The following is a 27,177-nucleotide window of genomic DNA, read 5'->3' as shown; positions in this document are numbered from 1 at the left end:
TCGGGTTATGCAGTTAAGGGTGTTTACTCACTGCTGATGTTCCGGTCACTCCAGCTTCAAGTGACCTCCCGAGCCGTGCTGCATCCACCAGGTCCTGGATCCAGCCAACCCCCAAGCAAGTCCGGAGCGTGACCCTGAGCTCTCCTTCTGTCCTTTCTCTGGCCGTCCCCACTATTGATCCACCCAGGTCCAGCTCCCTCGGGCCTTCTGTTGGGAGACCCTTGGCCTTGGGTTCCCTGACCCTCCACGTGGTATGCCTTCGGGGTGGATGTGGTGGGTGGCCGTGGCAGACGCTGCCCACGGCCTCCGGTCTCTGGCTGGGGTGTGTTTTTGCCCCCACCAGCTTGGGTTCCGGTACCCTGATGCCGACTCTTCACCCGTGGATTGGATTTGGGGTCTTAGAGTCCTTTCTTCTGTTTCCCCCTCTGGGTCTCTCTTTCTTCTCCTCTCTCTCTCTCTGGGGCTTCTCTGCTCCTCCTCTGCTTCTTACTCTGACAGACTGACTGACCCTGTTCTTTGATGGTGCCCACCTTATATACACCCTCTATGTGTGAGCTCAGGTGACCAGCACCCAATGAGCTCCTATCTTTTCCCAGGCTGCTCCCCCTATCTGCCCCTACACTACTTGGGATGTACCACCCCCCTCCCACTCCAGCCAGGAACAGACTCGGTCGTACCTGCACATTTCTCTAGTGGGAGTACCATCGGCCTGTTCCTCGGAAATGGGATGTGTGTAGTGCATGCAGCCTACCGAGCTCAGATCCACACTCCATCCTTACCCGGGAGTGGAATATCACACCTCTGGGTTGAGGTGCAATACCCCTGTAGCAGCCGAATCCTCAGGGTGCTACACAAGCACGTCCCCCTTTTTCTGTAGCGGGTCGGGGTGATGTAGAAAACACTGCGACACTCGCCCATGACTACCACCCTACCCCCCCGTTACACATGAACACAGAAATATATGAGTCTAAAAAATCCCCAGCGGTATTGTGAAAAATCCAATTTTGTTTGATATGAACATCAAATCCATTGTCAAAATAAAAATAAATACAATTAACACAAAAAAAAAAAAAACCTTTAAACAATAGAAGATTGTCTGATTTCAGCTCCGTCTTCAACCTGACGGCGTGAATTATTTCTCTCTGAATCAGCAAATGGCAACACAAATACAAAAAATTCTCCTTCCAGCCCGAAATCCTTTCCATGTGTGAGATGTGGAGACTTGGAACGAGGATTGGTAACATGGTCTTGTTTCAGGTCGTCTCTGCGGCTTACACAACACTCGCCCATCAGGAACTCATCTAACAATCACTCCGGCTGGCCCTGACCGCAACGTTTCAGGTAGAAACCACCATCCCGAAGCCAAGTCCTCAGGTTCTGAGGGATGGGGTTAATCTGAGACATATTTGATGGAGGTGCGGGCAGACGGAGTTTATGTCTTCTGTTCAGATTGGAAAGAAAGTTTACTCAACTATCGGGATCATTTGTCAAGTTCAAAGGTCGGATTTGATTTGTGATACGATCGGTGTTTCTCTTGGCCCCGAATCCCTATAACGTACTCGTAAAAAACAGACTTGCTGCAGGCTATAAAATCAAGGTATTCGCAAGGATAATAAATGGAATTTTCCTCGTCTTCTTCTCAATTTTACCGTTTCTAAGATCAGTATTTCGCCTTCAAAACCTCCAGATTGCCTAAAACTATATATTAATCATATAGGTACAAGCAAAGCAATTCCCAGAGCTGAACGTGCTCCCGGGGAGAGGGGCGCCGGTAATAAGAGCGGGATTATGGAGACCTTTGAATCTCATTGCTCTGAGGAAAAAGCGAAAGACTCACCCAGCTCAATATCGCGGATGCCCATGTAGCTCTCCAGAAGGTCGTCCACTTTTTTGATTGCCTTTTCTTCCAATGCAGTCGGCTAAAAGGTTAAAAAAGGCAACAGACTGTGAGGGCAGAAAATGGATGATTTCATCTCGGCTTCTAAAATAAGAGGTTCTCGGAAGCCAAGACGAGTGAAGAACACTGTAACACCATTCCCTATAGCGAAAAATGCATAAAATACAAAAACAAATGGCAGGACTGACCACAAGCGCTCATCAAAACCCAAAGTCCTTCCCTTCCCACCTTAGCAGTGCCACTCAAAGAGTCTCTGATGGATCGGAAGAGATGACGTCATGATCACCAGTCACCTGGTCTTATAGTCAATCAGTGACCCCAGCGATCAGGTCAGGTGGTCTTCACATCATTGCTTCCGTCTCCAGCAGGCACTATAGGGAGGGTAGTGCTGGGTGGGATGGATGGATTCAGGGGGTAAGTATGGCTTCTGTCTCTCTGTGAGACATCATGCTGTGATTACAGCTTCTCACACAGTAATTCAATGAAACAGCATGCTGTGAGAGGGGAGAAGGAGCAGCAGTGGGGAAACATCTGATGGACAGCTCTTCATACCAGGAAGAGTCTGGGGAGCAAATGAGTGGAAAAAAGCAAATAGGTAATAAAGATTATTATTATTATTATTATTATTATTAGAAAGATGCCGGCTTTTTCCTGTACTGACTGTAGTCAATGTTAATCCCACTCTTTATATTTTATTACTAACGGTCCAGAGCAATCGTCCTCAGAGGCAGAATTCACTGTACAGACTGTGCTAACAGATTATCTCCTGCATCTGAACTAGCAGAGGACATTACTTTTCTTACAGACATTGAACACAGTGACCTAGAAAAGCAACACCGAAGCTGTGGAAAAGTCTCAGAATCTGACACATCCGTTGTCATAATAATGGCGGATTATCGGAATGTTACTGTGATAGATACACGGGACGTCACAGCAATACTCTTATAGAGGCAATGTCAAGCCTTATAATGGTGAACTTAGAATAGATAGATAATAGATAGATAGATAATAGATAGATAATAGATAGATAGATAGATAGATAGATAGATAGATGATAGATAGATAATAGATAGATAAATAGATGATAGATAGATAATAGATAGATAATAGATAGATAATAGATAGATAATTGATAATAGATAGATAATAGATAGATAGATAGATGATAGATAATAGATAGATAAATAGATGATAGATGATAGATAGATGATAGATAGATAATAGATAGATAAATAGATGATAGATAGATAATAGATAGATAATAGATAGATAATAGATAGATAATTGATAATAGATAGATAATAGATAAATAATAGATAGATAATAGATAGATGATAGATAGATAATAGATAGATGATAGATAGATAATAGATAGATAATAGATAGATAATAGATGGATAATAGATAGATAGATAATAGATAGATAATAGATAGATAATAGATAGATAGATGATAGATGATAGATAGATAATAGATAGATAGATAGATAGATAATAGATAGATAATAGATAGATAAATAGATGATAGATAGATAATAGATAGATAATAGATAGATAATAGATAGATAAATAGATGATAGATAGATAATAGACAGATAATAGATAGATAATAGATAGATAAATAGATGATAGATAGATAATAGATAGATAATAGATAGATAATTGATAATAGATAGATTATAGATAGATAATTGATAATAGATAGATGATAGATAATAGATAGATTATAGATAGATAATTGATAATAGATAGATAATAGATAGATACTAGATAGATAATAGATAGATGATAGATAATAGATAGATAATAGATGGATAATAGATAGATAATAGATAGCTGATAATAGATAGATAGATAATAGATAGATGATAGATAGATGATAGATAGATAATAGATAGATAATAGATAGATGATAGATAATAGATGATAGATAATAGATAGATAATAGATAGATAATTGATAGATAGATAATAGATAAATAGATGATAGATGATAGATAGATAATAGATAGATAATAGATAGATAACAGACAGATAATAGACAGATAATAGACAGATAATAGGTAGGTAATAGATAGATAGATAGATTTGCATCCAGAAAACAAAACTTACCATTTCTTCCACAGTAGCAGGACCCTTAGATCTTAACCGGAGGGTCTCTCGTCCAGTAGAGATGTTACCTTCTGTTGTTTTTCCTCCTCTTGATCTTGGTTTAATCATTTCTAGAAAATTAGAGGATATGAGAATTATTTTAAAGGTTATTAATTCACTTAAGACAAGACTGTAATCAAATCTCATTTTTCTCGGACATAATTGGGGGTTAAGAGGACATATGCTTCATTTTTATTTTACAGAACATCTAATCCTCTGTATTGACATTAAATTACAAAATTCTGCAGCCACCACTAGGGGGAGCTCACTGAACACAGGTTTTTCTTTAGTTTAATGTATATGCAGTGAGCTCCCTCTAGTGGAGGCTGCAAGGTGCCAGAATATTATCATATGATGATTTAGCATACAGGCGGGGATTTGGGGGAATATTAAGCACATAGTCGGGGATTTCTTCCCGTCCCCCGGACGCCAAGCCTGTACAAAATAGAATTGATTAAAGCACTTTTCTCTGCAATCAGACCTCTACTATGGGCCATACAGGTACGTATAGATTTACTTTTCTATACCCTGTATGGCCATAGTAGAGGTCTGATAACTCCAAAGTGGTGACAGTTTCCCTTTAACTGTATAACTGTGCAAGAGATTTGGAGCTCCATATAAGAAAATAGAGTTCAGATAGAATATAAAAATGTAAACGTGTGTGTAATCGCAGCGGTAGGTGTCAGCAACCTAAACCATATATTTCTTGTGTATTACACTAGGGCAGGATTCACACACACTTTCTGATACATAGCGCTAAAATGTTCTGTGTATGCAGAAGCCAATAAGGACGTGGACTAAATGCATTGGTGGCTTGTACTGCGTATGATGCAGCGACCAGAATGACAGATTCCTGCTATGATAACACACAGCGGGTGATTACATGGTGTTGGCTTTCCCCATCATTGTGTAACGCTTTCTCTATTCCGGTAAAGGACGACAGTTTGATTGAATTGATTGTATTTAGACTATAATAAGAAACATTCTGTAAGGATGAAATATTGTGAAATTTCTAACATCTTTAAGAAACCTGTTTAGTGATGTGGCAATCAGTTAATCACAAAGATACGTCCAAATGTATAAAATATATTAGGAACCGAGGCTGGAAAAGATAGGACTACCGCTTTTTAAAGCTCAGGGTTTGTTACAATTGTAGCCATCCATTGTGAGCTGCCAGATACTTTACCGCCACTGATACATCGTAACAAAAACTATCAAGACCTCAAAAGAAGAAGGGGGGATTGTGTTCAGTTTACTGGATACAATTGTATCAGACTTTGAAATCAGATCTGTACAAGTTTTCAGACTCTGAATAGAAACAAGAACGCTTCTATCCACTGAAAGAATAGAGATTTAAAAACTTGTGAAGTATTGAAATGTAAAATCAGTAGAAAGTATCAAAACCTTTGATAAGACGATGATTTCATTCAGTTCTGCATTACCTTCACTGCGCTTCTTTATACCAAGGTGAAGGTGGGCTCTATAGCCTATATTGGCCATGTTACAGATACAATTTTGCATTGTTTCTTTGCTTTGGTTTTTTTCTATAAGTCATTAAACTTTATTGCCAGGTCACAACACTGACAGAGGAAAATGATGACCTGTCAGATTTGTTTCCAGCCCTGACAAGGACTTATGTTCAGTGAACTTGTCTATCTTTTAATTATCTGTTTGTTGGAAAGAAAGGTGATCACCTCTGGGATCCTCACCGATCGGCAAAATGGGGAATTTTTATCCACGAGGGGGAACTTTTATTCCCATTACAGAGTAGAGCAGCTGGTCGGATGCCCAATTACCTCTTAATTTTTCCTCTCTGGAACTGCCAAAATAGCCAGTCGCAGCCCTGTAGAGAGTGAATGGAGTGGTGATCGAGCATGCACACTACTGCTCCTTTCTAGTGGGGATAAAAGTTCCCAATTCTTCCAAACGGTGCCGCTCCCGGCGGTCAGATCCCCACCGATCAACACATTCTTACTTATCCCATTGATAGGTGATAACTAGCGATGAGCGGACCTAAACTTAAATGTTCGGCGATCGTACCTGACAGTTACTGTTTGGTGCTAAACGCAGAACACCGACTTTCCCCGGAAGTCCGTTGCGATGCTTGGAGTTCCAGGGGAAGTCCATTGCAGAGAGAGAGAGAATTTTTTCATTCAGAAGTCCGGGTCTCCATTGTTTTCAATGAAGTTCGGGTTCTGGTTGAAGTTTGGTACAGTTCTAGTACCCAAACCAAACTTTGGAAAAAAGTTCAGGTTGGGTACCAGAACCCGAACTTCGAAGGGGTCTGCTCATCTCTAGTCATAACCCATTTTCACATGAGAACCCCTTTAAAATCTGTCTGTTGTCCAAGAGAGGTTGGGCAGACAGTGTGAGTGGCCGACGTCACATAGGGACTGGGTTTCCCCTGGACTTTGCCCGCTGCAGAGAACATGTAGAGTGAAGCAAAGCACAGAGGCTGTGCCTAATGAATGAGTAGTGGAAATATCTGTTATAGTGCAGTGAATAAAGAGGGAAGATTGCCGCTGTGACTGTCCCTGGTGGAGCAAACTGCTTCCTTCTAAAGGAGAGGACCCCAGTAGAGAATATTCCCCAGTGACAAAGTAAGAGATAAGGAAGGAAAGCAAAAGCATGTGGACTGAAGAAGCTGTAACAGCCAAAGTCTAGGTGAGCAGAGCTGAGAAACAGTGCCAGGGGTATTGCCACCTGAAATAGCTGCCATAGCCGAAGCTGGTGAGCACAGCCAGCAAGCAACATGAGAGGAGCCAGTGGGCCAAGACAGGTGAAGAAGCCTGGAGATCCGGGAGGGGAAGCCTGGAGATCCCGGAGTGGAAGCCTGGAGATCCGGGAGGGGAAGCCTGGAGATCCGGGAGGGGAAGCCTGGAGATCCGGGAGGGGAAGCCTGGAGATCCGGGAGGGGAAGGCTGGAGATCCGGGAGGGGAAGGCTGGAGATCCGGGAGGGGAAGCCTGGAGATCCGGGAGGGGAAGCCTGGAGATCCGGGAGGGGAAGGCTGGAGATCCGGGAGGGGAAGGCTGGAGATCCGGGAGGGGAAGGCTGGAGATCCGGGAGGGGACCATCTGCTTGCATAAGTGGCTCTGTAAGAACGAGGGCCTGGAGTGAACGTCCAGAATGGGCCCGGTATGCAGAGAGCAACTAATGCGGAAAGCAGTCATCCTCATGAAGAGCATTGGAGCAGTGGTCCTAAGAGTGTGCCGAGGCCTGGAGCGTGGGGTCACCAAGTGGCTTCAAGTCAAGGGGTGAATCAGTGGCGACACGACCTCAGGTGCCAGGAAAGATGGAGATACCAGAGACTGTATATATTGCCGGAAAAATTCTACTGTTGTGCGATATTTATAGTACAAGTGCCTCCATATTGGAAGAGTGTGAATAAAGCCACGCAGCGCTGTCCTGTCATTTGCTTTCTTGTTGGGGAGTCAGTGTATGCCGAGTACATACTGCAGGGGGCGCAGTAGCACACAGGCTGCGCATCCTTACAGCATCACGACACCCGTCCATGTTCAGCTCCATTGACGTAAATAAGACTAAGCTGCAATACCACGTACAACCTGTGGGCAGCGATGGCGCTGTTTTTGAAAGAAAGCAGCTATGCCCTTTAATTCTAATACAACCCCTTTAAAGTCACCACAGAGTCATCGAATGTGCCAGCATGAATTAATGCCGGAAATCTTAGATGTGATTGGAATGGAGCCGACATGTGTATCACTCAATATTTTTAGTACGGCCTGGGGTGCAGGACTGTTACATGGCCAAAGCCTTCAAAAGCTTTCACAGAGCAGCGCTCCGGAGGCTTTTAAGGAAGCGGGCAGCGTGCCCATGGCAAGCAGATTTTTGTCATTGTGAAACCACCCATAGCGAATAAAGTAACCGTATCAATGTCAGCGTCCCCGGCAGAGCCATTACATGTCCGGAGGAAAGGATGGCGAATGGTTCTGCTTTTATTCACTTTATACTGACATTTGTGTAACATAAATGTAGAATTATTGCTGGATTTTCAATTTTTTTCTCTAGTCATTTAGTTTTTATTTTCTTTTTTTTTTTCCCCTGTATTTTAACTACAAAAGTCATCATCACCTGACCTGAGTTTTTTAATTTCTTCCTCCCCTTCTTTCAAAACCCATAATAATTTTTACTTTTACGCTGACATCGCTGAATGGACTTACTTTCTGTGAGATAAGCTGTAGCTTTTAATGATGGCAAACACTTTACCATATAGTGTACTGGAAATTATTGGAAAAAATCAAAATGGGGTGAAATTGTGAAAAAAAAACACAATTCCATATTTCATTTTTTTTGGGGGGGGGGTCATTTTCATGGCATTCATTGTGCAATATATATCACCCGGTAAAATGGTTTCTCAGGTCAGTGCAAAAGCTGAAATAGCAAACTTGTATAGTTATTTAGTTATTGTAGGGGCTCAGGAATTCAGAACTTTGTAAAAAAAAAAAGAAAAAAAAAAGTTGCTTGTTTTGTCGTAACTTTTTTATTTGTCAGTGGATGGAGCTGTGTGACGACTAGTTTTTTCTGCGTGGCAAGCTGACAGGTTTCTTGATACCACTTTGAAGTACATACAATGGTTTGAAAAACAACAATTTGGGGGTTCCGATTTTTTTTAATGCCATTCGGGTTAATTATTTATATATTTATAGATCGGACTTTTACGGACACAGCAAAAAGAGAATATTTTTAGTCTCCCAGAGGACTTGAACCTGTTTGATTGTTTGTGGGCTTCACAGGTGTACAAAGATGGCAATGGCAGCACGGTGGCTCAGTAGTTAGCACTGTATGGTGGCTCAGTAGTTAGCACTGTACGGTAGCTCAGTAGTTAGCACTGTATGGTGGCTCAGTAGTTAGCACTGTACGGTGGCTCAGTAGTTAGCACTGTATGGTGGCTCAGTAGTTAGCACTGTACGGTGGCTCAGTAGTTAGCACTGTACGGTGGCTCAGTAGTTAGCACTGTATGATGGCTCAGTAGTTAGCACTGTACGGTGGCTCAGTAGTTAGCACTGTATGGTGGCTCAGTAGTTAGCACTGTACGGTGGCTCAGTAGTTAGCACTGTACGGTGGCTCAGTAGTTAGCACTGTACGGTGGCTCAGTAGTTAGTACTGTATGGTGGCTCAGTAGTTAGCACTGTACGGTGGCTCAGTAGTTAGCACTGTACGGTGGCTCAGTAGTTAGCACTGTACGGTGGCTCAGTAGTTAGTACTGTATGATGGCTCAGTAGTTAGCACTGTACGGTGGCTCAGTGGCTAGCAGCCTTGCAGTGCTGGAGTCCTGGGTTCAAATCCCACCAAGGACAACGTCTGCAAGGAGTCTGTATGTTCTCCCCGTGTTTGCGTTGGTTTCCTCCGGGTTCTCCGGTTTCCTTCACTCCAAAGACTGATAGGGAATGTAGGTTGTGAGCCCCAGTGATGATGATGTCTGTAAATTGTCTGAATTATAAATCGCTGCAGAATATGTAGGCGCTATATAAATAAAAAGATTATTATATGATGGGGGGCTTTAAGAGGCATTTGGCTGACGTGGCGACTCACTCGCACCCCACGATTGCATTGCACCAGAAAAGGCGACGCTTAAATGCCACTATCATAGATTGAAACCCCAATTAAGTGGTTAAACAGCAGTGATCAGCGCTAGCTTAGGTCGCTGCTGTTAGAGACGCATGCCGTCTGTATAACCCAGCTCCTCACTCCCACAGCCGACATGGCCGTACATCCACATCACACAACAGGAAGAAGCCGCTTTGTAAATAGACTTTACCTTAAAAACAAACTTCTACCGTTTGGTATATGCAGGTCCTATGCAGGCCCATGTGTCTCCATGGTTACAAACTACAAATCTTATGCGTAACCTGATCCTGCAGTCATCAGTTACTGCTCTACACCTGCCTACCGCAGGATAAGGGGAGGCCGATGAACGCCCGGATGTGCTAGAATGGAGACATGGTAGATTTATAGATCACAGCTAATCATGTGGATGACAGCCACGTAATGCTGTATTGTATGTATAGAAACTAATACACCTAGGCCTCAGTTACTAACACTGTCCATGTCGCCCATAGAAACCAATCACAGCGCAGCATTCATTCTTCCAAAGCCACTTCAGAGATGAAAGCTGAGCTGTGATTGGTTGCTATGGGCAGCAGGACACTTGTGTGGAGGCCTCCTATGTTGTGCCTATAATAGGACCTCAGTTCCTTGATCTTTGCGCCCCATGTTGTTCTCGGCCTCCTCAGGTTTTGCGCTACATTTCGCCGCAGTAGAGATTTATATCATCTTCATAAACTTACACAGCTTAGAACTAGACCTCATCCATTTTCCCAAACAACGTAAATACTTTTTCTTGCTTCACCTTATTTGCAATCAAATTTTGGCACAATTTGGAGCCGATCAGAACTCCATTTAATACACATATGCACGACCTGTCCTCATCAATACCAGATCATTGGGGTCCTACACTTAGGACCCCACTGGCCAGCTGTTAACAGCCACACTGGCAGCCGGATGTAAAGTCCCATTCACACGTCTGAGCCTCACGTGCGCAATGCTTTCATTTTTTGGGTGGGGGATACAACCAGTGTCTATTTTAGAATTTTCACATGATAATTTTTTTTTTGTGGATCATTAGCAATAAAAACAGAGACCTGTCCATTCAAGTGAATGGCTCTACACAAAAATATAATAGATGCCGCGCAAATGCCATAAAAGTTGCATTTGTGATCAGAACATTTTTGACTGACCGGCTGCTGAGAGAACCTTGGGAAACCGCCATCAGTCTATTTTATCTCATACGAGTAAACTGGATGACGCACGGACGGTAGAAATGGAAACGCTGACCAAAAATGGATGAAAACTGCTCAGGTTTTCTTTTTAATAGAACTTAAACAGTGTAAAAAGCCAGAACAGCATGGCTCCAAATACTGACGGCTGATTACAGAACAGGAGCTCATTTCCTATCTGTTTCTACTGGATCTGAGCTGCGGTGCCAAAGAAACGCCATTAAACACTGCATGCAGCTGGTTACATCCAGCCACTGATGGGGCTGCAGACTGATAACCAGTTGGGGTCCCGGGTGTCGGAGCCCACCTATCTTTATGTAGCTTATGCTCAGAAGCAGCAGTATGCTGGACAATATGCAGCAGTACTGAACATTGTAGCTGTGAATCCAGCTCTGGGGTGCAATATACCAGTCACTAGAAAGAAGCAGCAGCATGGATGTCATTGTGCAGCAGTATACGACATTGTAGCCAGGAATAAAACTTTTGGCTGTGATATAAAACTTTCTAGAAAGTAGCACAGCACAGAGTACATTATGCAGAAGGGGTAAGCAATTTAACTGTGAATCTAGCACCTGCGTGAGAAGCAGCAGCATGGAGGACATTATACAGCAGTTTTGAGCAGTGTAGCCGTGAAATCAGCTGTGGGGTGAGATAAAATGCTTACTAGAAAGTAACAAACATGGTTTGAGTGTGTTTGTGCCTCCTCTATCTCACGGCTCCTCCCACCTGCTCCTCTTTTCTCTAAAGATCTTAATAGACAGCTGTCTGTGAGCTGGTAGATAGAGACCAGCTGCTATGATGTCCCCCATATAAAGCACACACAGACATGAGGGATTCCTGCTCTCCTGCTGCTAAGTATAACATGTACAGAAGCAGCATAGAGGATAGAACAAAACTGAGCAGTGAAGTTGTGAATTCAGCACTGATGTGAGATAAAACACTTAGTAGAAAACAGACCAGCATGGAAGACATCATAGATCTGTACTGAATATAGTGTATAGTGAAGCTATGAATCCAGCACTGGGGTGAGAAAAAACACTTATTAGAAAGCAGCAGGAAGGAAGTCATTATACAGCAGTACTGAGCAGTGCAGCTGTGGCTCCAGCTCTGGAGTAATATAAACTACAAGAAACAGCAGTAGCAACATGAAGGACATTATACAGCAATACTGATCAGTGTAGCTGTGAATCCAACTTTTGTGAGAGATAAAACAATAGAAATAAAATAGAGGTTTCTGTGTGTCTCTATGCTTCTTTCTACCTGTGCTCCAAAGCCCTCTCCCTTCCCACCTCTATAGACTGCAATAGACAGCTGTAATTTGATCCCTGAGTTACCTGGCACCCATCTTGTAAAGGGCAGAAGGAATTTTAGCAGATTTTTCGGGAGTGAATGGCGAGTTCAGGAGGCCTGAGGGGAAAAGAAGTGTCTCACAAGTGGAGAAAGAAATAGAACTCTCTGATGAGATATGTTACAAAGTTTCTTTTCATTTTCTTGTAAACAACAGCAACCATTTAGAATTGCATAAAATAACACTTTAAATAAAAAATAACACTTGTAAAAATGTATGAAATTCATGATTCTCTTAGAAGTCACAAAAAAATGATGTATGTCTAATAGAGTGAGCGACTTGGATCAGAGTAAGCAGCGGAATGGTGCAGCACACCAGAGGTGACGTCCACTACGAATGGCGCGGGCATAGCTCCTGTATATTGATGCCATGGGGCGGGAAATGCTTAGAATAACTTAGGAATTATATATATATACATGATCTTTTTTTTACTTTGGGGGAAATGCATTCTGCTAATTTTCATATTATTGAGAATGAATAAGACTCGAGGTGACACGCGGCGCCTCTGAGCAGCCCGAAACGTCCCCGTGACATTGCTGTCATTGTAAGAACAGGTACTAATTGAATATACATTACTCCAGGAAAGAAAGCGGCTACCTCCATGTACTCTGCAAATGCCAACACTGATCTAATTAAACAGGAATCTGATGCAGCAAATAAGAAATGGAGAACATTAGTGTATTAGCCGAATGTTACATTGTTCCCTTGTTACTGGATTCTATTTATCAAAACTTGCCCTTTATGTTCCATGTTTAGTTTCTAAATCAGACAAATCCCCTCCATTAAACACAGGAGCCGCCGCTAATTGGCAGCTAAATATTGTTCTGCGCAACATAAACGCCAGCGACAAAGGCGAGCGTTTACTGCAAGGTGTCAGCTCCACCTAGTGGGCCCTACTGAAATGGCAGCCCAAAAAAGTTCTGCACTTTGCATTTAGTTTTTAGTTTTCAAGGACAAAAGAAAGTGGAAGATAAAGGATTGCAGAAGACTGGGGTGTTAGATGATTGAAACCCTTTGAACACAAATGCTATTTTAGCGCCTACTTTACAACCGTACTATGCTGGTAATGAAAGTGGCATGATTTTCGTTCCTTGCATCAAATAAGCCTTCTGTGAGCAGGGGTGTATATTGCCATAAACGTGCACCAATCAGCATTACGCGGCATCTTCTGACACCTTTTATAGCCAAAACCCAAGACAGAAACAAAATGAATATATACCCTGCTATAAGTAAAAGCAATAGTGCGTATAAACAACATAGGCCCCCTGTAAACACCACTTTTGATCAAACAAAGCGTAAAAGCCATCCCACCAGCATCAATGTATACCACAATCGGGACGGTCCTAACCTCTAGTATTAAAACCTCATCATGTGTCAAAGTGACATCAATGTGAATAAGGGTAGAGCAGGACCAGGTCCTGAATATGGATACTCTGCAAATGGGAAGGTAAATAAATGTAATGTCCAACGCAAAGAAAGGGAGGCCACACTCTTACCTGTGCTAAATGAAGAAACCTGAAACTTAACCGGAAAAAAAAATTAACTGGAGTATAAGTTAGTATGCATGCAAAATAGGAGCATGTTCGTGTACCTGGAACACCCCACAAGACCCGCCGTATACCAAGAACACCCCACAGGACCCGCCGTATACTGGGAACACCTCACAAGACCCGCCGTATACTGGGAACACCTCACAAGACCTGCCTTATACCTGGAACACCCCACAAGACCCGCCGTATACCAAGAACACCCCACAAGACCTGCCGTATACCGGGAACACCCCACAAGACCTGCCGTATACCGGGAACACCCCACAAGACCCGCCATATACCGGGAACACTCCACAAGACCTGCCGTATACCTGGAACACTCCACAAGACCTGCCGTATACCGGGAACACCCCACAAGACCTGCCATATACCGGGAACACCCCACAAGACCTACTGTATACCGGGAACAACCCACAAAACCTGCCATATACCGGGAACACCCCACAAGACCTGCCGTATACTGGGAATACCCCACAAGACCTGCCGTATACCGGGAACACCCCACAAGACCTGCCGTATACTGGGAACACCCCACAAGACCTGCCGTATACCAGGAATGTCCCAGAAGACCTGCTGTATACCAGGAACACCACACAAGACCTGCTGTATACCAGGAACACCCCACAAGACCTGCCGTATACCAGGAACACCCCACAAGACCTGCAATATACCAGGAACACCCCACAAGACCTGCCGTATACCAGAAACACCCCACAAGACCTGCCGTATACTGGGAACACCCCACAAGACCTGCTGTATACCAGGAACAGTCCACAAGACCTGCTGTATACCGGGAACACCCCACAAGACGTGCTGTATACCAGGAACACCCCACAAGACCTGCCGTATACTGGGAACACCCCACAAGACCTGCTGTATACCAGGAACAGTCCACAAGACCTGCTGTATACCGGGAACACCCCACAAGACGTGCTGTATACCAGGAACACCCCACAAGACCTGCCGTATACTGGGAACACCCCACAAGACCTGCCGTATACCGGGAACACCCCACAAGACCTGCCGTATACCGGGAACACCCCACAAGACACGTGTGTATCAGTGTTTTATAACAGAATGGTCATAGTGGCAGTGGACGCTGTATGAGCGGTGATCCTGGGATCTGGTGATCCCTCCGCGCAGCGACCTGTGACGTTTCATCTCTGTACCCCCAGCACATGGTTGCGGTGTAGCCCCCGGTGTTTCGTGTTCTCGCTGTGCCCCCTCCTCCTCCTGAGAACTTGACTCCTCCGCACTTATCAGCCACATACACTTTTCAGTATCTTTTCTATCCATTTCCCTTCTCGTCTTTCCTCGGGGATCGTCTTACTTGTGACTCTGCTCACCGAATGTATGTCCCTTCCTTCTATCAGCCGCAGAGAACCAAAGGCCTGTACCTTGGGCAAAGCAACGGACCTATGAGGGCTGAAGCCTACCAGCTGCTGACGAACTACAAGTCTCAGCATAAAGGTGTTCACACGGCAATGGACAAGGACGTTCTAAGTGGTCAAATTGCCGCATTCTGGGGGCCCAACGATGCAGCCTGGACTCGGTCTCAGGGCCACAGGTTTCATTCAGTCGCCCTCTGGCAATGACACGATCCCATTTATTCTAATGGGGTATAGGGATGACCTGGTGAGCGCTCAGATGTGTCCGTATGACCCGGTACATGGCCGCCTCTTCCCTGCTGCATTCTGGAGCCCGACTAATAAAATATTCATTTATGCCATAAGTCTGCATAGTGCAAAAATACGTTCTAAGGGCCCTTTAATGTGGCCCATAGACCTCCGCGAGGCGTCAGGCACCATCTGCGAGGCATCAGGCCCCATCCGCGAGGAGTCAGGCCCCCTCCGCGAGGCGTCAGGCCCCATCCATGGGGCTAAGGCCCCATCCGCGAGGCTAAGGCCCCATCCGTGAGGAGTCAGGCCCCATCTATGAGGGAAAAGGCCCCATCCGTGAGGCAAAAGGCCCCATCCGTGAGGTGTCAGAACATTCTTGAGGCATCATGCCCTGGCCGTGAGGCATAAGGCCCCATCTGTGAGGCATCAGAACATCGGTGAGGCATCAGGCCCCATCTGTGAGGCGTCAGAACATCGATGAGGCTTCAGGCCCCATCCGTGAAGCATCATGCCCCATCCGAGAGGTGTCAGAACATTCTTGAAGCATCATGCCCCATCTGTGGGGTGTCAGAACATTGGTAAGGCGTCATGCCTCATCCATTAGGCATCAGGCCCCATCCATGAGGCATCAGAACATCGTTGAGGCATCATGCCCCATCCGAGAGGTGTCAGAACATCCGTGAAGCATCATGCCCCATCCGAGAGGTGTCAGAACATCCGTGAAGCATCATGCTCCATCCCTGAGGTGTCAGAACATCCGTGAAGCATCATGCTCCATCCGTGAGGCGTCAGGCCCCATCTGTCAGTGATAGAGGTCTTATACTGCAGGAGAGAACAGAAAGCTTTTCTAACTGTATACTACTAACAAGAAACCTTTTATTTTTCTTTTTTCATTTACTGTGGAGATTTTTTGTACTTTTTTCTATGCTGACAAAAACTAATTCCAACTGGAAACCATCAGCAAGCAGGCTACTTGCTAAAAGTTTACAACTCTGTAATAGAGCTTTGAGATGGCATATATTGTTTGCTAGAGATGATAAAAAAGACTCGCAGGACCCTGGTCCAGTGGCCATGTTGGTAGTCTGTGGCTGCCAGACCAGAGCCCTCCAAACCTACCTGCCAGTGTCCCCCGCGTCTCCTCTGATTAGAAGACCCCTCGTGACATCATTGTGTCACACATGACACCACCAGGCCAACTAATCAGATAGAAGGAGATGCCGGCAGATAGGGGGGAGGTTCGCAGGGCTCTGATCTGGGGGCCACGGACCACCGACAAGATCACTGAATCACCTGGCAGTCTTTTTGCTCGACTCTACAAGTATTAAACAATGATCACATGATGTAAACAGCACATCCGAAAACTGGCAACGTGAATGTGAAATACCGCACTCACCGAACGCTTTTACGGGCTCGATTAATTTCAGGGTGAACGTTTGTCCTTTCTCCAGCTCCTTCAACATCTTGGCAACTTCATAATGGCGCGACCCTACAATATTCTTCCCATTAATGGACTCAACATGGTCTCCAATGTTTATGACTTTGACTTTGTCGATGACGCTGTCTTCTTTAATACGCTGTAAAGAGAAAAGAGGAAATAGATCTGTGAATCGGTGCGTTCAATATTTCCATATAAAGAGGTACTCCGCTGTTATTACAGTCATGGCCGAAAGTGTTGGCACCCTTGAAATTTGTGTGTATTGAAACAAGACAAAAAAAAAAAACAGAAAAAAAAAAGACGAATTTGACATAATTTCACACAAAACCACCAAAATGGGCAGGACAAAATTGTTGGCACCTTTCCAAAATCGTGGGTAAACAACTTTGTTTCCAGCATGTGATGCTCATTCACACTCACCTGTGGCAAGTAACAGGTGTGGGCAATATGAAAATCACACCTGAAATCAGATAAAAAGGGGAGAAGTTGCCTCAGTCTTTGCATTGTGTGTCTGTGTGTGCCACACTAAGCATGGAGAACAGAAAGAGGAGAAGAGAACTGTCTGAGGACTTGAGAACCAAAATTGTAACAATATCAACAATCTCAAGGCTACAAGTCCATCTCCAGAGAAATTGATGTTCCTTTGTCCACGGTACGCAACATAATCAAGAAGTTTGCAACCCATGGCACTGTAGCTAATCTTCCTGGACGTGGACGGCAAAGAACAATTGATGAAAGGTTGCAACGCAGGATAGTCCGGATGGTGGATAAGCCGCCCCAATCAAGTTCCACAGAAATCCAAGTTGTCCTGCAGGCTCAGGGGGTATCAGTGTCAGTGCGAACTATCCGTCCACATGTGCATGAAATGAAATGCTATGGCAGGAGACCCAGGAGGACCCCACTGCTGACAGAGACATAAAAAGCTAGACTACAGTTTGCTACAATGTATGTGAGTAGCCAAAAGCCTTCTGGGAAAGCGTCTTGTGGACCGATGAGACCAAGAAAGAGCTTTTTGGTAAAGCTCAACGTTCTACTGTTTACCAAAAACGAAATGAGGCCTACAAATAAAATAACACAGTACCTACAGTCAAATATGGTGGAGGGTCACAGATGTTTTGGGTTGTTGTGCTGCCTCTGGAACTGGGTGCCTTGGCTGTATGCAAAGCATCATGAAATCTGAAGATTACCAAAGGATTTTGGGTGGCAATGTAGTGCTCAATGTTAGAAAGCTGGGATTACGTCCTAGGTCATTGGACTTCCCGCAGGACAATGACCCCAAACATACTTCAAGAAGCCCCCAGAAATGAAGGGAAACAAAGCGCTGGAGAGTTCTGAAGTGGCAGCTAGGAGTCTGGATCTAAATCCCATTGATCACCTGTGGAGAGATCTTACATTTGCTGTTGGGAGAAGACGCCTTCACATATGAGAGACCTGGAGCAGATTGTAAGAAGAGTCCAAGATCCCGGCTGAAAGGAGTAAGAAGCTGATGGTTATAGGAAGTGATTGACTGCAGTTATTTATTCCAAAGGGTGCAACCAAATATTAAGGAGGGGGGAAACAATTGTGTCCGACCAATTTTGGGGTTTTGTGTGAAATTATGTCCAATTTGCCTTTTTTTCTCTGTTTTTTTGAGTTGTTCCAATACACAAGGAAAGGAAAAAAAACTGTGTATAACAAATCGTGTGTAATTGTAATGATTGTCCTGGAGAAATACTTCATTATCTGGGACAATTACAAGGGTGCCAACACTTTTGCCCATGACTGTATGTAGAGAGGCTTATCATGTACAGAGGTTCTCCACTGTTATTATAATATAGGCTTGTTAGGTCGTAAAAAGAGTGAATTTACCCAAATCACAAATCAATTCTCAGTTCCGCACAAATAAAGTTCTGCTTCAACTGAGACAACTTTACATCATACAACATCAACAAAGAATTAACAGCGATTACATAATAAAAGCAGAATATCTGCCAGCACCAGCTTGCTGACAGTCTCCGGGTATTAAAGGGACCTTCCTTCTTGACAATGGATAGTGACTACACAGTTGTCATGTACAGTCTGTTTGGTGCCTTCCGGTCCTTCTGCATCCACGGGGTGCACAGTAATAAGTCTGACCTCCCCTGACTTTCCTGTGCTGTGCTGGCGTGGATCAGACTCACCACTGCCCCCTATGCCACCCCAGTGTCCATCTTGGATGCAGGAGGATGTAAGGCCAGTCTGAGAGCAGAACGTTGTCAGAGGGCACCCCATGGAGCATTGCTTTATCTGAGCGTGAATACATGGGGGTGTTGTAGGCTTGTTCTGCTACTTTGGGGACTCCCGTAGAAGTTAATAGGGTCAGCCTCCCAGGTGCAGCCTCCTCTTCATTCACAGGTGTGCAGGAGGGGGCCTCCATTCTCAAGACTCTTGGAGTCTATGTGGACCCATAAGGTCCCTGTAAACCATATTATAAGGCAATCAGTAATATTAGATACCTGTGATATTTGGGCGCCGTGTTGCAGATTCTGCATTGGGGCCCCGAGCTTCCAGTTATCCTACTAGAAATGAGTCTGTAAATGAGTCTTGTGGAGTGTTTATAGCATGTTGTCAGGATGCTGTAAGTACCTACAGTACAGACCAAAAGTTTGGACACACCTTCTCATTTAAAAAAAATTCTGTATTTTCATGACTATGAAAATTGTACATTCACACTGAAGGCATCAAAACTATGAATTATCACATGTGGAATTATATACTTAACAAAAAAGCGTGAAACAACTGAAAATATGTCTTATATTCTAGGTTCTTCACAGTAGCCACCTTTTGCTTTGATGACTGCTTTGCACACTCTTGGCATTCTCTTGATGAGCTTCAAGAGGTAGTCACCGGAAATGGTCTTCCAACAATCTTGAAGGAGTTCCCAGAGATGCTTAGCACTTGTTGGCCCTTTTACCTTCACTCTGCGGTCCAGCTCACCCCAAACCATCTCGATTGGGTTCAGGTCTGGTGACTGTGGAGGCCAGGTCATCTGGCGTAGCCCCCCATCACTCTCTTTCTTCATCAAATAGCCCTTGCACAGCCTGGAGGTGTGTTTGGGGTCATTGTCCTGTTGAAAAATAAATGATGGTCCAACTAAACGCAAACCGGATGGAATAGCATGCCGCCGCAAGATGCTGTGGTAGCCATGCTGGCTCAGTATGCCTTCAATTTTGAATAAATCCCCAACAGTGTCACCAGCAAAGCACCCCACACCATCACACCTCCTCCTCCATGCTTCACGGTGGGAACCAGGCATGTAGAGTCTGTGGCACCCCAGGTCTGGTCGCCACAGTGGCAGCAATGTCATGTCTGAGAGCAGGTGGGAGGTTCCCTGGTTGGGGACAATTAGCATGCAGCACCTCCTGCCTCAGTCCAGGGAGGGGAGAAACCTACCCTTTATAAACTGGATCTGGGGCGGGGTTAGACAGACAAGTTCCAGACAAGTTAGAGACAAGTTCCAGACAAGGTTCCAGTGAAGTTGCAGATAGGGACAGGTCAGCAGCAGGCTGAGGAGTCCCTGTAGGCAGAGGAGGAACACAAGGCCAGGAGGGGAGTTAGCAGAGCTCATCCTGGCTAGAGACTTGCAAAGCCGGACACTGGAGTCCGAGGTTGTGAGGGTTATAAGCCCAGCAGCAGAAAACCATCACGAAGGGGACTTCAAGTCCTCTGGCCCAAGGAAGCCCGGAGGCTCAGCCACACGAGAGGGACCACTACTGCCCCGGAGGGGTGAGAGGTACGGAAGGCCCGAGTCGCCAGTCATACGGGCGAGAACAACACGGTACACTCAGAGATGTGGGCTACCACCACACTACAGCGGGATAGCCAAGAAAGAGTGAAGTCAGCACGGTAGGCCTACAAACTCCCCCTGACCAGCGGGATTTCCCAGTTGCTCTCAGACTGACCAGGCCTCCATTGTTAACCTGTATTCCAGACGGGTCCCTTAATACCACCAACAGTAAAGACCCTGAATTGCATGACAGACTCCGTGTGGTTACTGCTGCCGTGGGGAGTTATACTACCCTCAGCTGCACCCACAACACCAGCCTCAGAGGTCTGCCCTGCAGCGGCGGTTCACTCCGACCGCAATCCACGGGTGGCGTAGTCGGACATTTAATCACAAAACCCTATAAATAGACCGCCATTTGGGTTGACCACCCTGAGCCACGAGACCGGGTCCCCGCCACGCAAGCACTACAACCCCCAGCATCCACAAAGGATCCGGTTCCGGGTATCCCCACACACACACACGGCCCAGGGGGCGCGTCAAGTCCATCCGTTCACCTTTTTTGCGACGCACAAAGACGCGGTGGTTGGAACCAAAGATCTCAAATTTGGACTCATCAGACCAAAGCACAGATTTCTACTGGTCTAATGTCCATTCATTGTGTTCTTTAGCCCAAACAAGTCTCTTCTGCTTGTTGCCTGTCCTTAGCAGTGGTTTCCTAGCAGCTATTTTACCATGAAGGTCTGCTGTACAAAGTCTCCTCTTAACAGCTGTTGTAGAGATGTGTCTGCTGATAGAACTCTGTGTGGCATTGACCTGGTCTCTAATCTGAGCTGCTGTTAACCTGCGATTTCTGAGGCTGGTGACTCGGATAAACTTATCCTCAGAAGCAGAGGTGACTCTTGGTCTTCCTTTCCTGGGGCAGTCCTCATGTGAGCCAGTTTCTTTGTAGCGCTTGATGGTTTTTGCAACTGCACTTGGGGACACTTTCAAAGTTTTCCCAATTTTTCGCACTGACTGACCTTCATTTCTTAAAGTAATGATGGCCACTCGTTTTTCTTTACTTAGCTGCTTTTTTCTTGCCATAATACAAATTCTAACAGTCTATTCAGTAGGACTATCAGCTGTGTATCCACCTGACTTCTGCACAACACAACTGATGGTCCCAACCCATTTATAAGGCAAGAAATCCCACTTATTAAACCTGACAGGGCACACCTGTGAAGTGAAAACCATTTCCGGTGACTACCTCTTGAAGCTCATCAAGAGAATGCCAAGAGTGTGCAAAGCAGTCATCAAAGCAAAAGGTGGCTACTGTGAAGAACCTAGAATATAAGACATATTTTCAGTTGTTTCACATTTTTTTGTTAAGTATATAATTCCACATGTGGTAATTCATAGTTTTGATGCCTTCAGTGTGAATGTACAATTTTCATAGTCATGAAAATACAGAAAAATCTTTAAATGAGAAGGTGTGTCCAAACTTTTGGTCTGTACTGTATATGCGGTGTCTCGCCTCTAGGACCACCACCGGTCAGGAGAACTGGGTGCTACACCCCCCACATGTCAACACCAGCTGCTTCCTCAGCTCTTTACATCAATGGAGATCAGAGTCATAGCTAGGCTTCCTGCACCGGAGCAAAGATTTAGTTTATAGCCCTCGTCCTCTATCGAATGCCATGGCCAGAAGCCAGGGGACCCCCATAATCAAGAGATACGGGGGTTTGTTGTGGAATTGAGTGGGAGCTCCCCTGTACTCTGGACCCCACTTGTTATCCCACTATCCATTTACGGGAATTACACTGGAATACAGAAATAATTATAAGAGCAAAGTTTAGGCAAATTCCAGGACGTTGTGAGTCCGCACATACCATCGAAATATTATCCCGTCTGTGTAAACAGTGGGGGGTCCTCCCTCCGCATTCTCTGTATTTATAGACAGCGAATCAGCGCGACGCCCTCAAAATACCCCCGGAGTTGTGCCGTAACAGCAAAGGGAGGCACAAACAGAAGAAAAGGAGGGTTTCTGATGCCAATATTGTACTTTCCCAGGTATTTGGTGCATTATGAGTTTTGCACCAAATATTAATTTGCCCCCAGGTAAAGGTGATATTATATCGTGCCACAGCAGCAGTGCCCCATATCTGCCCCGCTACCAGTAAGGATGCATTGCCCCTGACCACAGTGCCCCCATTACAGTCACAGTGCCCCTGACCACAGTGCCCCCTTCACAGTCACAATGCCCCTTACCACAGTGCCCCCTTTACAGTCACAATGCCCCTGACCACAGTGCCCCCTTTACAGTCACAGTGCCCCATTTACAGTTACAATGCCCCTGACCACAGTGCCACCTTTACAGTCAAATGCCCCTGCCCACAGAGCCCCCTTTACAATCACAGTGCCCCATTTACAGTTACAATGCCCCTGACCACAGTGCCCCCTTTACAGTCACAATGCCCCTGACCACAGTGCCCCCTTTACTGTCACAGTGCCCCATTTACAGTTACAATGCCCCTGACCACAGTGCCCCCTTTACAGTCACAATGCCCCTGACCACAGTGCCCCCTTTACAATCACAGTGCCCCATTTACAGTTACAATGCCCCTGACCACAGTGCCACCTTTACAGTCAAATGCCCCTGCCCACAGAGCCCCATTTACAGTGACAATGCCCCTGCCCACAGTGCCCCCTTTACAGTCACAATGCCCCTGACCACAGTGCCCCATTTACAGTGACAATGCCCCATTTACAATGACAATGCCCCTGGCCACAGTGCCCCCTTTACAGTGACAATGCCCCTGACCACAGTGCCCCCTTTACAATCACAGTGCCCCATTTACAGTCACAATTCCCCTGACCACAGTGCCCCATTTACAGTGACAATGCCCCTGCCCACAGTGCCCCCTTTACAGTCACAATGCCCCATTTACAATGACAATGCCCCTGGCCACAGTGCCCCCTTTACAGTGACAATGCCCCTGACCAATGTGCCTCCTTTACAGTCACAATGCCCCTGACCACAGTGCCCCATTTACAGTGACAATGCCCCTGCCCACAGTGCCCCCTTTACAGTCACAATGCCCCTGACCACAGTGCCCCATTTACAGTGACAATGCCCCATTTACAATGACAATGCCCCTGGCCACAGTGCCCCCTTTACAGTGACAATGCCCCTGACCACAGTGCCCCCTTTACAATCACAGTGCCCCATTTACAGTCACAATTCCCCTGACCACAGTGCCCCTTTTACAGTCACAATGCCCCTGACCACAGTGCCCCCTTTACAGTCACAATGCCCCTGACCACAGTGCCCCCTTTACAGTCACAATGCCCCTGCCCACAGTGCCCCCTTTACAGTCACAATGCCCCTGACCACAGTGCCTCCTTTACAATCACAGTGCCCCATTTACAGTCACAATGCCCCTGACCACAGTGCCCCCTTTACAGTGACAACGCCCCTGACCACAGAGCCCCCTTTACAATCACAGTACCCCATTTACAGTCACAATGCCCCTGACCACAGTGCCCCCTTTACAGTCACAATGCACCTGCCCACAGTGCCCCCTTTACAATCACAATGCCCCATTTACAGTCACAATGCCCCTGACCACAGTGCCCCCTTTACAGTGACAACGCCCCTGACCACAGAGCCCCCTTTACAATCACAGTACCCCATTTACAGTCACAATGCCCCTGACCACAGTGCCCCCTTTACAGTCACAATGCACCTGCCCACAGAGCCCCCTTTACAGTCACAATGCCCCTGCCCACAGTGCCCCCTTTACAATCACAATGCCCCTGACCACAGTGCCCCATTTACAGTGACAATGCCCCTGACCACAGTGTCCCCTTTACAATCACAGTGCCCCATTTACAGTCACAATGCCCCTGACCACAGAGCCCCCTTTACAGTCACAATGCCCCATTTACAGTGACAATGCCCCTGGCCACAGTGCCCCCTTTACAGTGACAATGCCCCTGACCAATGTGCCTCCTTTACAGTCACAATGCCCCTGACCACAGTGCCCCATTTACAGTCACAATGCCCCATTTACAGTGACAATGCCCCTGACCACAGTGCCCCCTTTACAATCACAGTGCCCCATTTACAGTAACAATACCCCTGACCACAGTGCCCCCCTTTACAGTCACAATGCCCCTGCCCACAGAGCTCCCTTTACAGTCACAATGCCCCTGACCACAGTGCCTTCTTTACAATCACAGTGCCCCATTTACAGTCACAATGCCCCTGACCACAGTGCCCCCTTTACAGTGACAATGCCCCTGACCACAGTGCCCCCTTTACAATCACAGTGCCCCATTTACAGTCACAATGCCCCTGACTACATTGCCCCCTTTACAGTCACAATGCCCCTGCCCACAGAGCCCCCTTTACAGTCACAATGCCCCTGCCCACAGTGCCCCATTTACATTTACAATGCCCCTGACCACAGTGCCCCATTTACAGTGACAATGCCCCATTTACAGTGACAATGCCCCTGACCACAGTGCCCCCTTTACAATCACAGTGCCCCATTTACAGTCACAATGCCCCTGACCACAGTGCCCCCTTTACAGTCACAATGCCCCTGCCCACAGTGCCCCCTTTACAGTCACAATGACCCTGACCACAGTGCCTCCTTTACAGTGACAATGCCCCTGACCACAGTGCACCCTTTACAATCACAGTGCCCCATTTACAGTCACAATGCCCCTGACCACAGTGCCTCCTTTACAATCACAATGCCCCTGACCACAGTGCCCCCTTTACAATCACAATGCCCCTGACCACAGTGCCCCCTTTACAATCACAGTGCCCCATTTACAGTCACAATGCCCCTGACCACAGTGCCCCCTTTACAGTCACAATGCCCCTGCCCACAGTGCCCCCTTTACAGTCACAATGACCCTGACCACAGTGCCTCCTTTACAGTGACAATGCCCCTGACCACAGTGCCCCCTTTACAATCACAGTGCCCCATTTACAGTCACAATGCCCCTGACCACAGTGCCTCCTTTACAATCACAATGCCCCTGACCACAGTGCCTCCTTTACAATCACAATGCCCCTGACCACAGTGCCCCCTTTACAATCACAGTGTCCCATTTACAGTCACAATGCCCCTGACCACAGTGCCCCCTTTACAGTCACAATGCGCCTGCCCACAGTGCCCCCTTTACAATCACAGTGCCCCATTTACAGTCACAATGCCCCTGACCACAGTGCCCCCTTTACAGTCACAATGCCCCTGCCCACAGTGCCCCCTTTACAGTCACAATGACCCTGACCACAGTGCCTCCTTTACAGTGACAATGCCACTGACCACAGTGCACCCTTTACAATCACAGTGCCCCATTTACAGTCACAATGCCCCTGACCACAGTGCCTCCTTTACAATCACAATGCCCCTGACCACAGTGCCCCATTTACAATCACAGTGCCCCATTTACAGTCACAATGCCCCTGACCACAGTGCCCCCTTTACAGTCACAATGCCCCTGCCCACAGTGCCCCCTTTACAGTCACAATGACCCTGACCACAGTGCCTCCTTTACAGTGACAATGCCCCTGACCACAGTGCCCCCTTTACAATCACAGTGCCCCATTTACAGTCACAATGCCCCTGACCACAGTGCCTCCTTTACAATCACAATGCCCCTGACCACAGTGCCTCCTTTACAATCACAATGCCCCTGACCACAGTGCCCCCTTTACAATCACAGTGTCCCATTTACAGTCACAATGCCCCTGACCACAGTGCCCCCTTTACAGTCACAATGCGCCTGCCCACAGTGCCCCCTTTACAGTCACAATGCCCCTGACCACAGTGCCCCGTTTACAGACACAATGCCCCTGACCACAGTGCCCCCTTTACAGTCACAATGCCCCTGACCACAGTGCCCCCTTTACAGTCACAATGCCCCTGACCACAGTGCCCCCTTTACAGTCACAATGCCCCTGACCACAGTGCCCCCTTTACAGTCACAATGCCCCTGACCACAGTGCCCCCTTTACAGTCACAATGCCCCTGACCACAGTGCCCCCTTTACAGTCACAATGCCCCTGACCACAGTGCCCCCTTTACAGTCACAATGCCCCTGACCACAGTGCCCCCTTTACAGTCACAATGCCCCTGACCACAGTGCCCCCTTTACAGTCACAATGCCCCTGACCACAGTGCCCCCTTTACAATCACAGTGCCCCCTTTACAATCACAATACCCAATTTCAAGCCATTAAACCTAAGATTTCCCCGACCACGACCCCAGTGTCCCATTTGCAGTACCTCCTCTCAGCCATATTGCCCCCTTTACATTTACTATGCCCGCACCACTACTGCTATTAAGGGCATGGAGTGTGGGGGATGTTCTCAAATGAAAAGATAAGGTTCTGAGGAAAGGGATGGATAAAAGAAAAGCAGTCGGCTTAGAGAAGCAATGCCTACGAAGATATGTGTTTACTGTGGATGTGGGGAATTAGCCTGATTGTCTGGGGTAGCACATCCCAGAGGACTGGTGCAGCTCAAGAGAAGTCTTAAAGAACAAAGTGGGAAGCGCGTATTAAAGAGCATATTAATCTTAGATTGATAAATTACCATACTGCACGGGTATTGTGATAGTCCTACTTGTAGACCTCTCCAT

General features: G+C 46.3%; 1 protein-coding gene across 1 annotated transcript in view; it reads right to left on the bottom strand.

Moving 5' to 3' along the window:
* The window catches only part of GIPC2 (GIPC PDZ domain containing family member 2), a 90,837-nt gene that overhangs the window by 12,527 nt on the left and 51,133 nt on the right, over positions 1 to 27,177 (bottom strand). The window contains exons 3-5 of the mRNA XM_073643950.1: positions 16,753 to 16,933; positions 4,008 to 4,117; positions 1,838 to 1,919 (exon numbers count right to left, since the gene is read on the bottom strand). Coding sequence (XP_073500051.1) covers positions 1,838 to 1,919; positions 4,008 to 4,117; positions 16,753 to 16,933 — 373 coding nt within the window. The remainder of the gene's footprint in view (positions 1 to 1,837; positions 1,920 to 4,007; positions 4,118 to 16,752; positions 16,934 to 27,177) is intronic.

This window comes from Phyllobates terribilis, unplaced genomic scaffold (genome assembly GCF_046119375.1).
Source record: "Phyllobates terribilis strain yellow unplaced genomic scaffold, ASM4611937v1 Scaffold_8__6_contigs__length_399053987, whole genome shotgun sequence".
Classification (NCBI taxonomy): Eukaryota; Metazoa; Chordata; class Amphibia; order Anura; family Dendrobatidae; genus Phyllobates; species Phyllobates terribilis.
The sequence above is the reverse complement of the archived record's forward strand: the minus strand, read 5'-3'. Positions and strand labels throughout refer to the sequence as shown.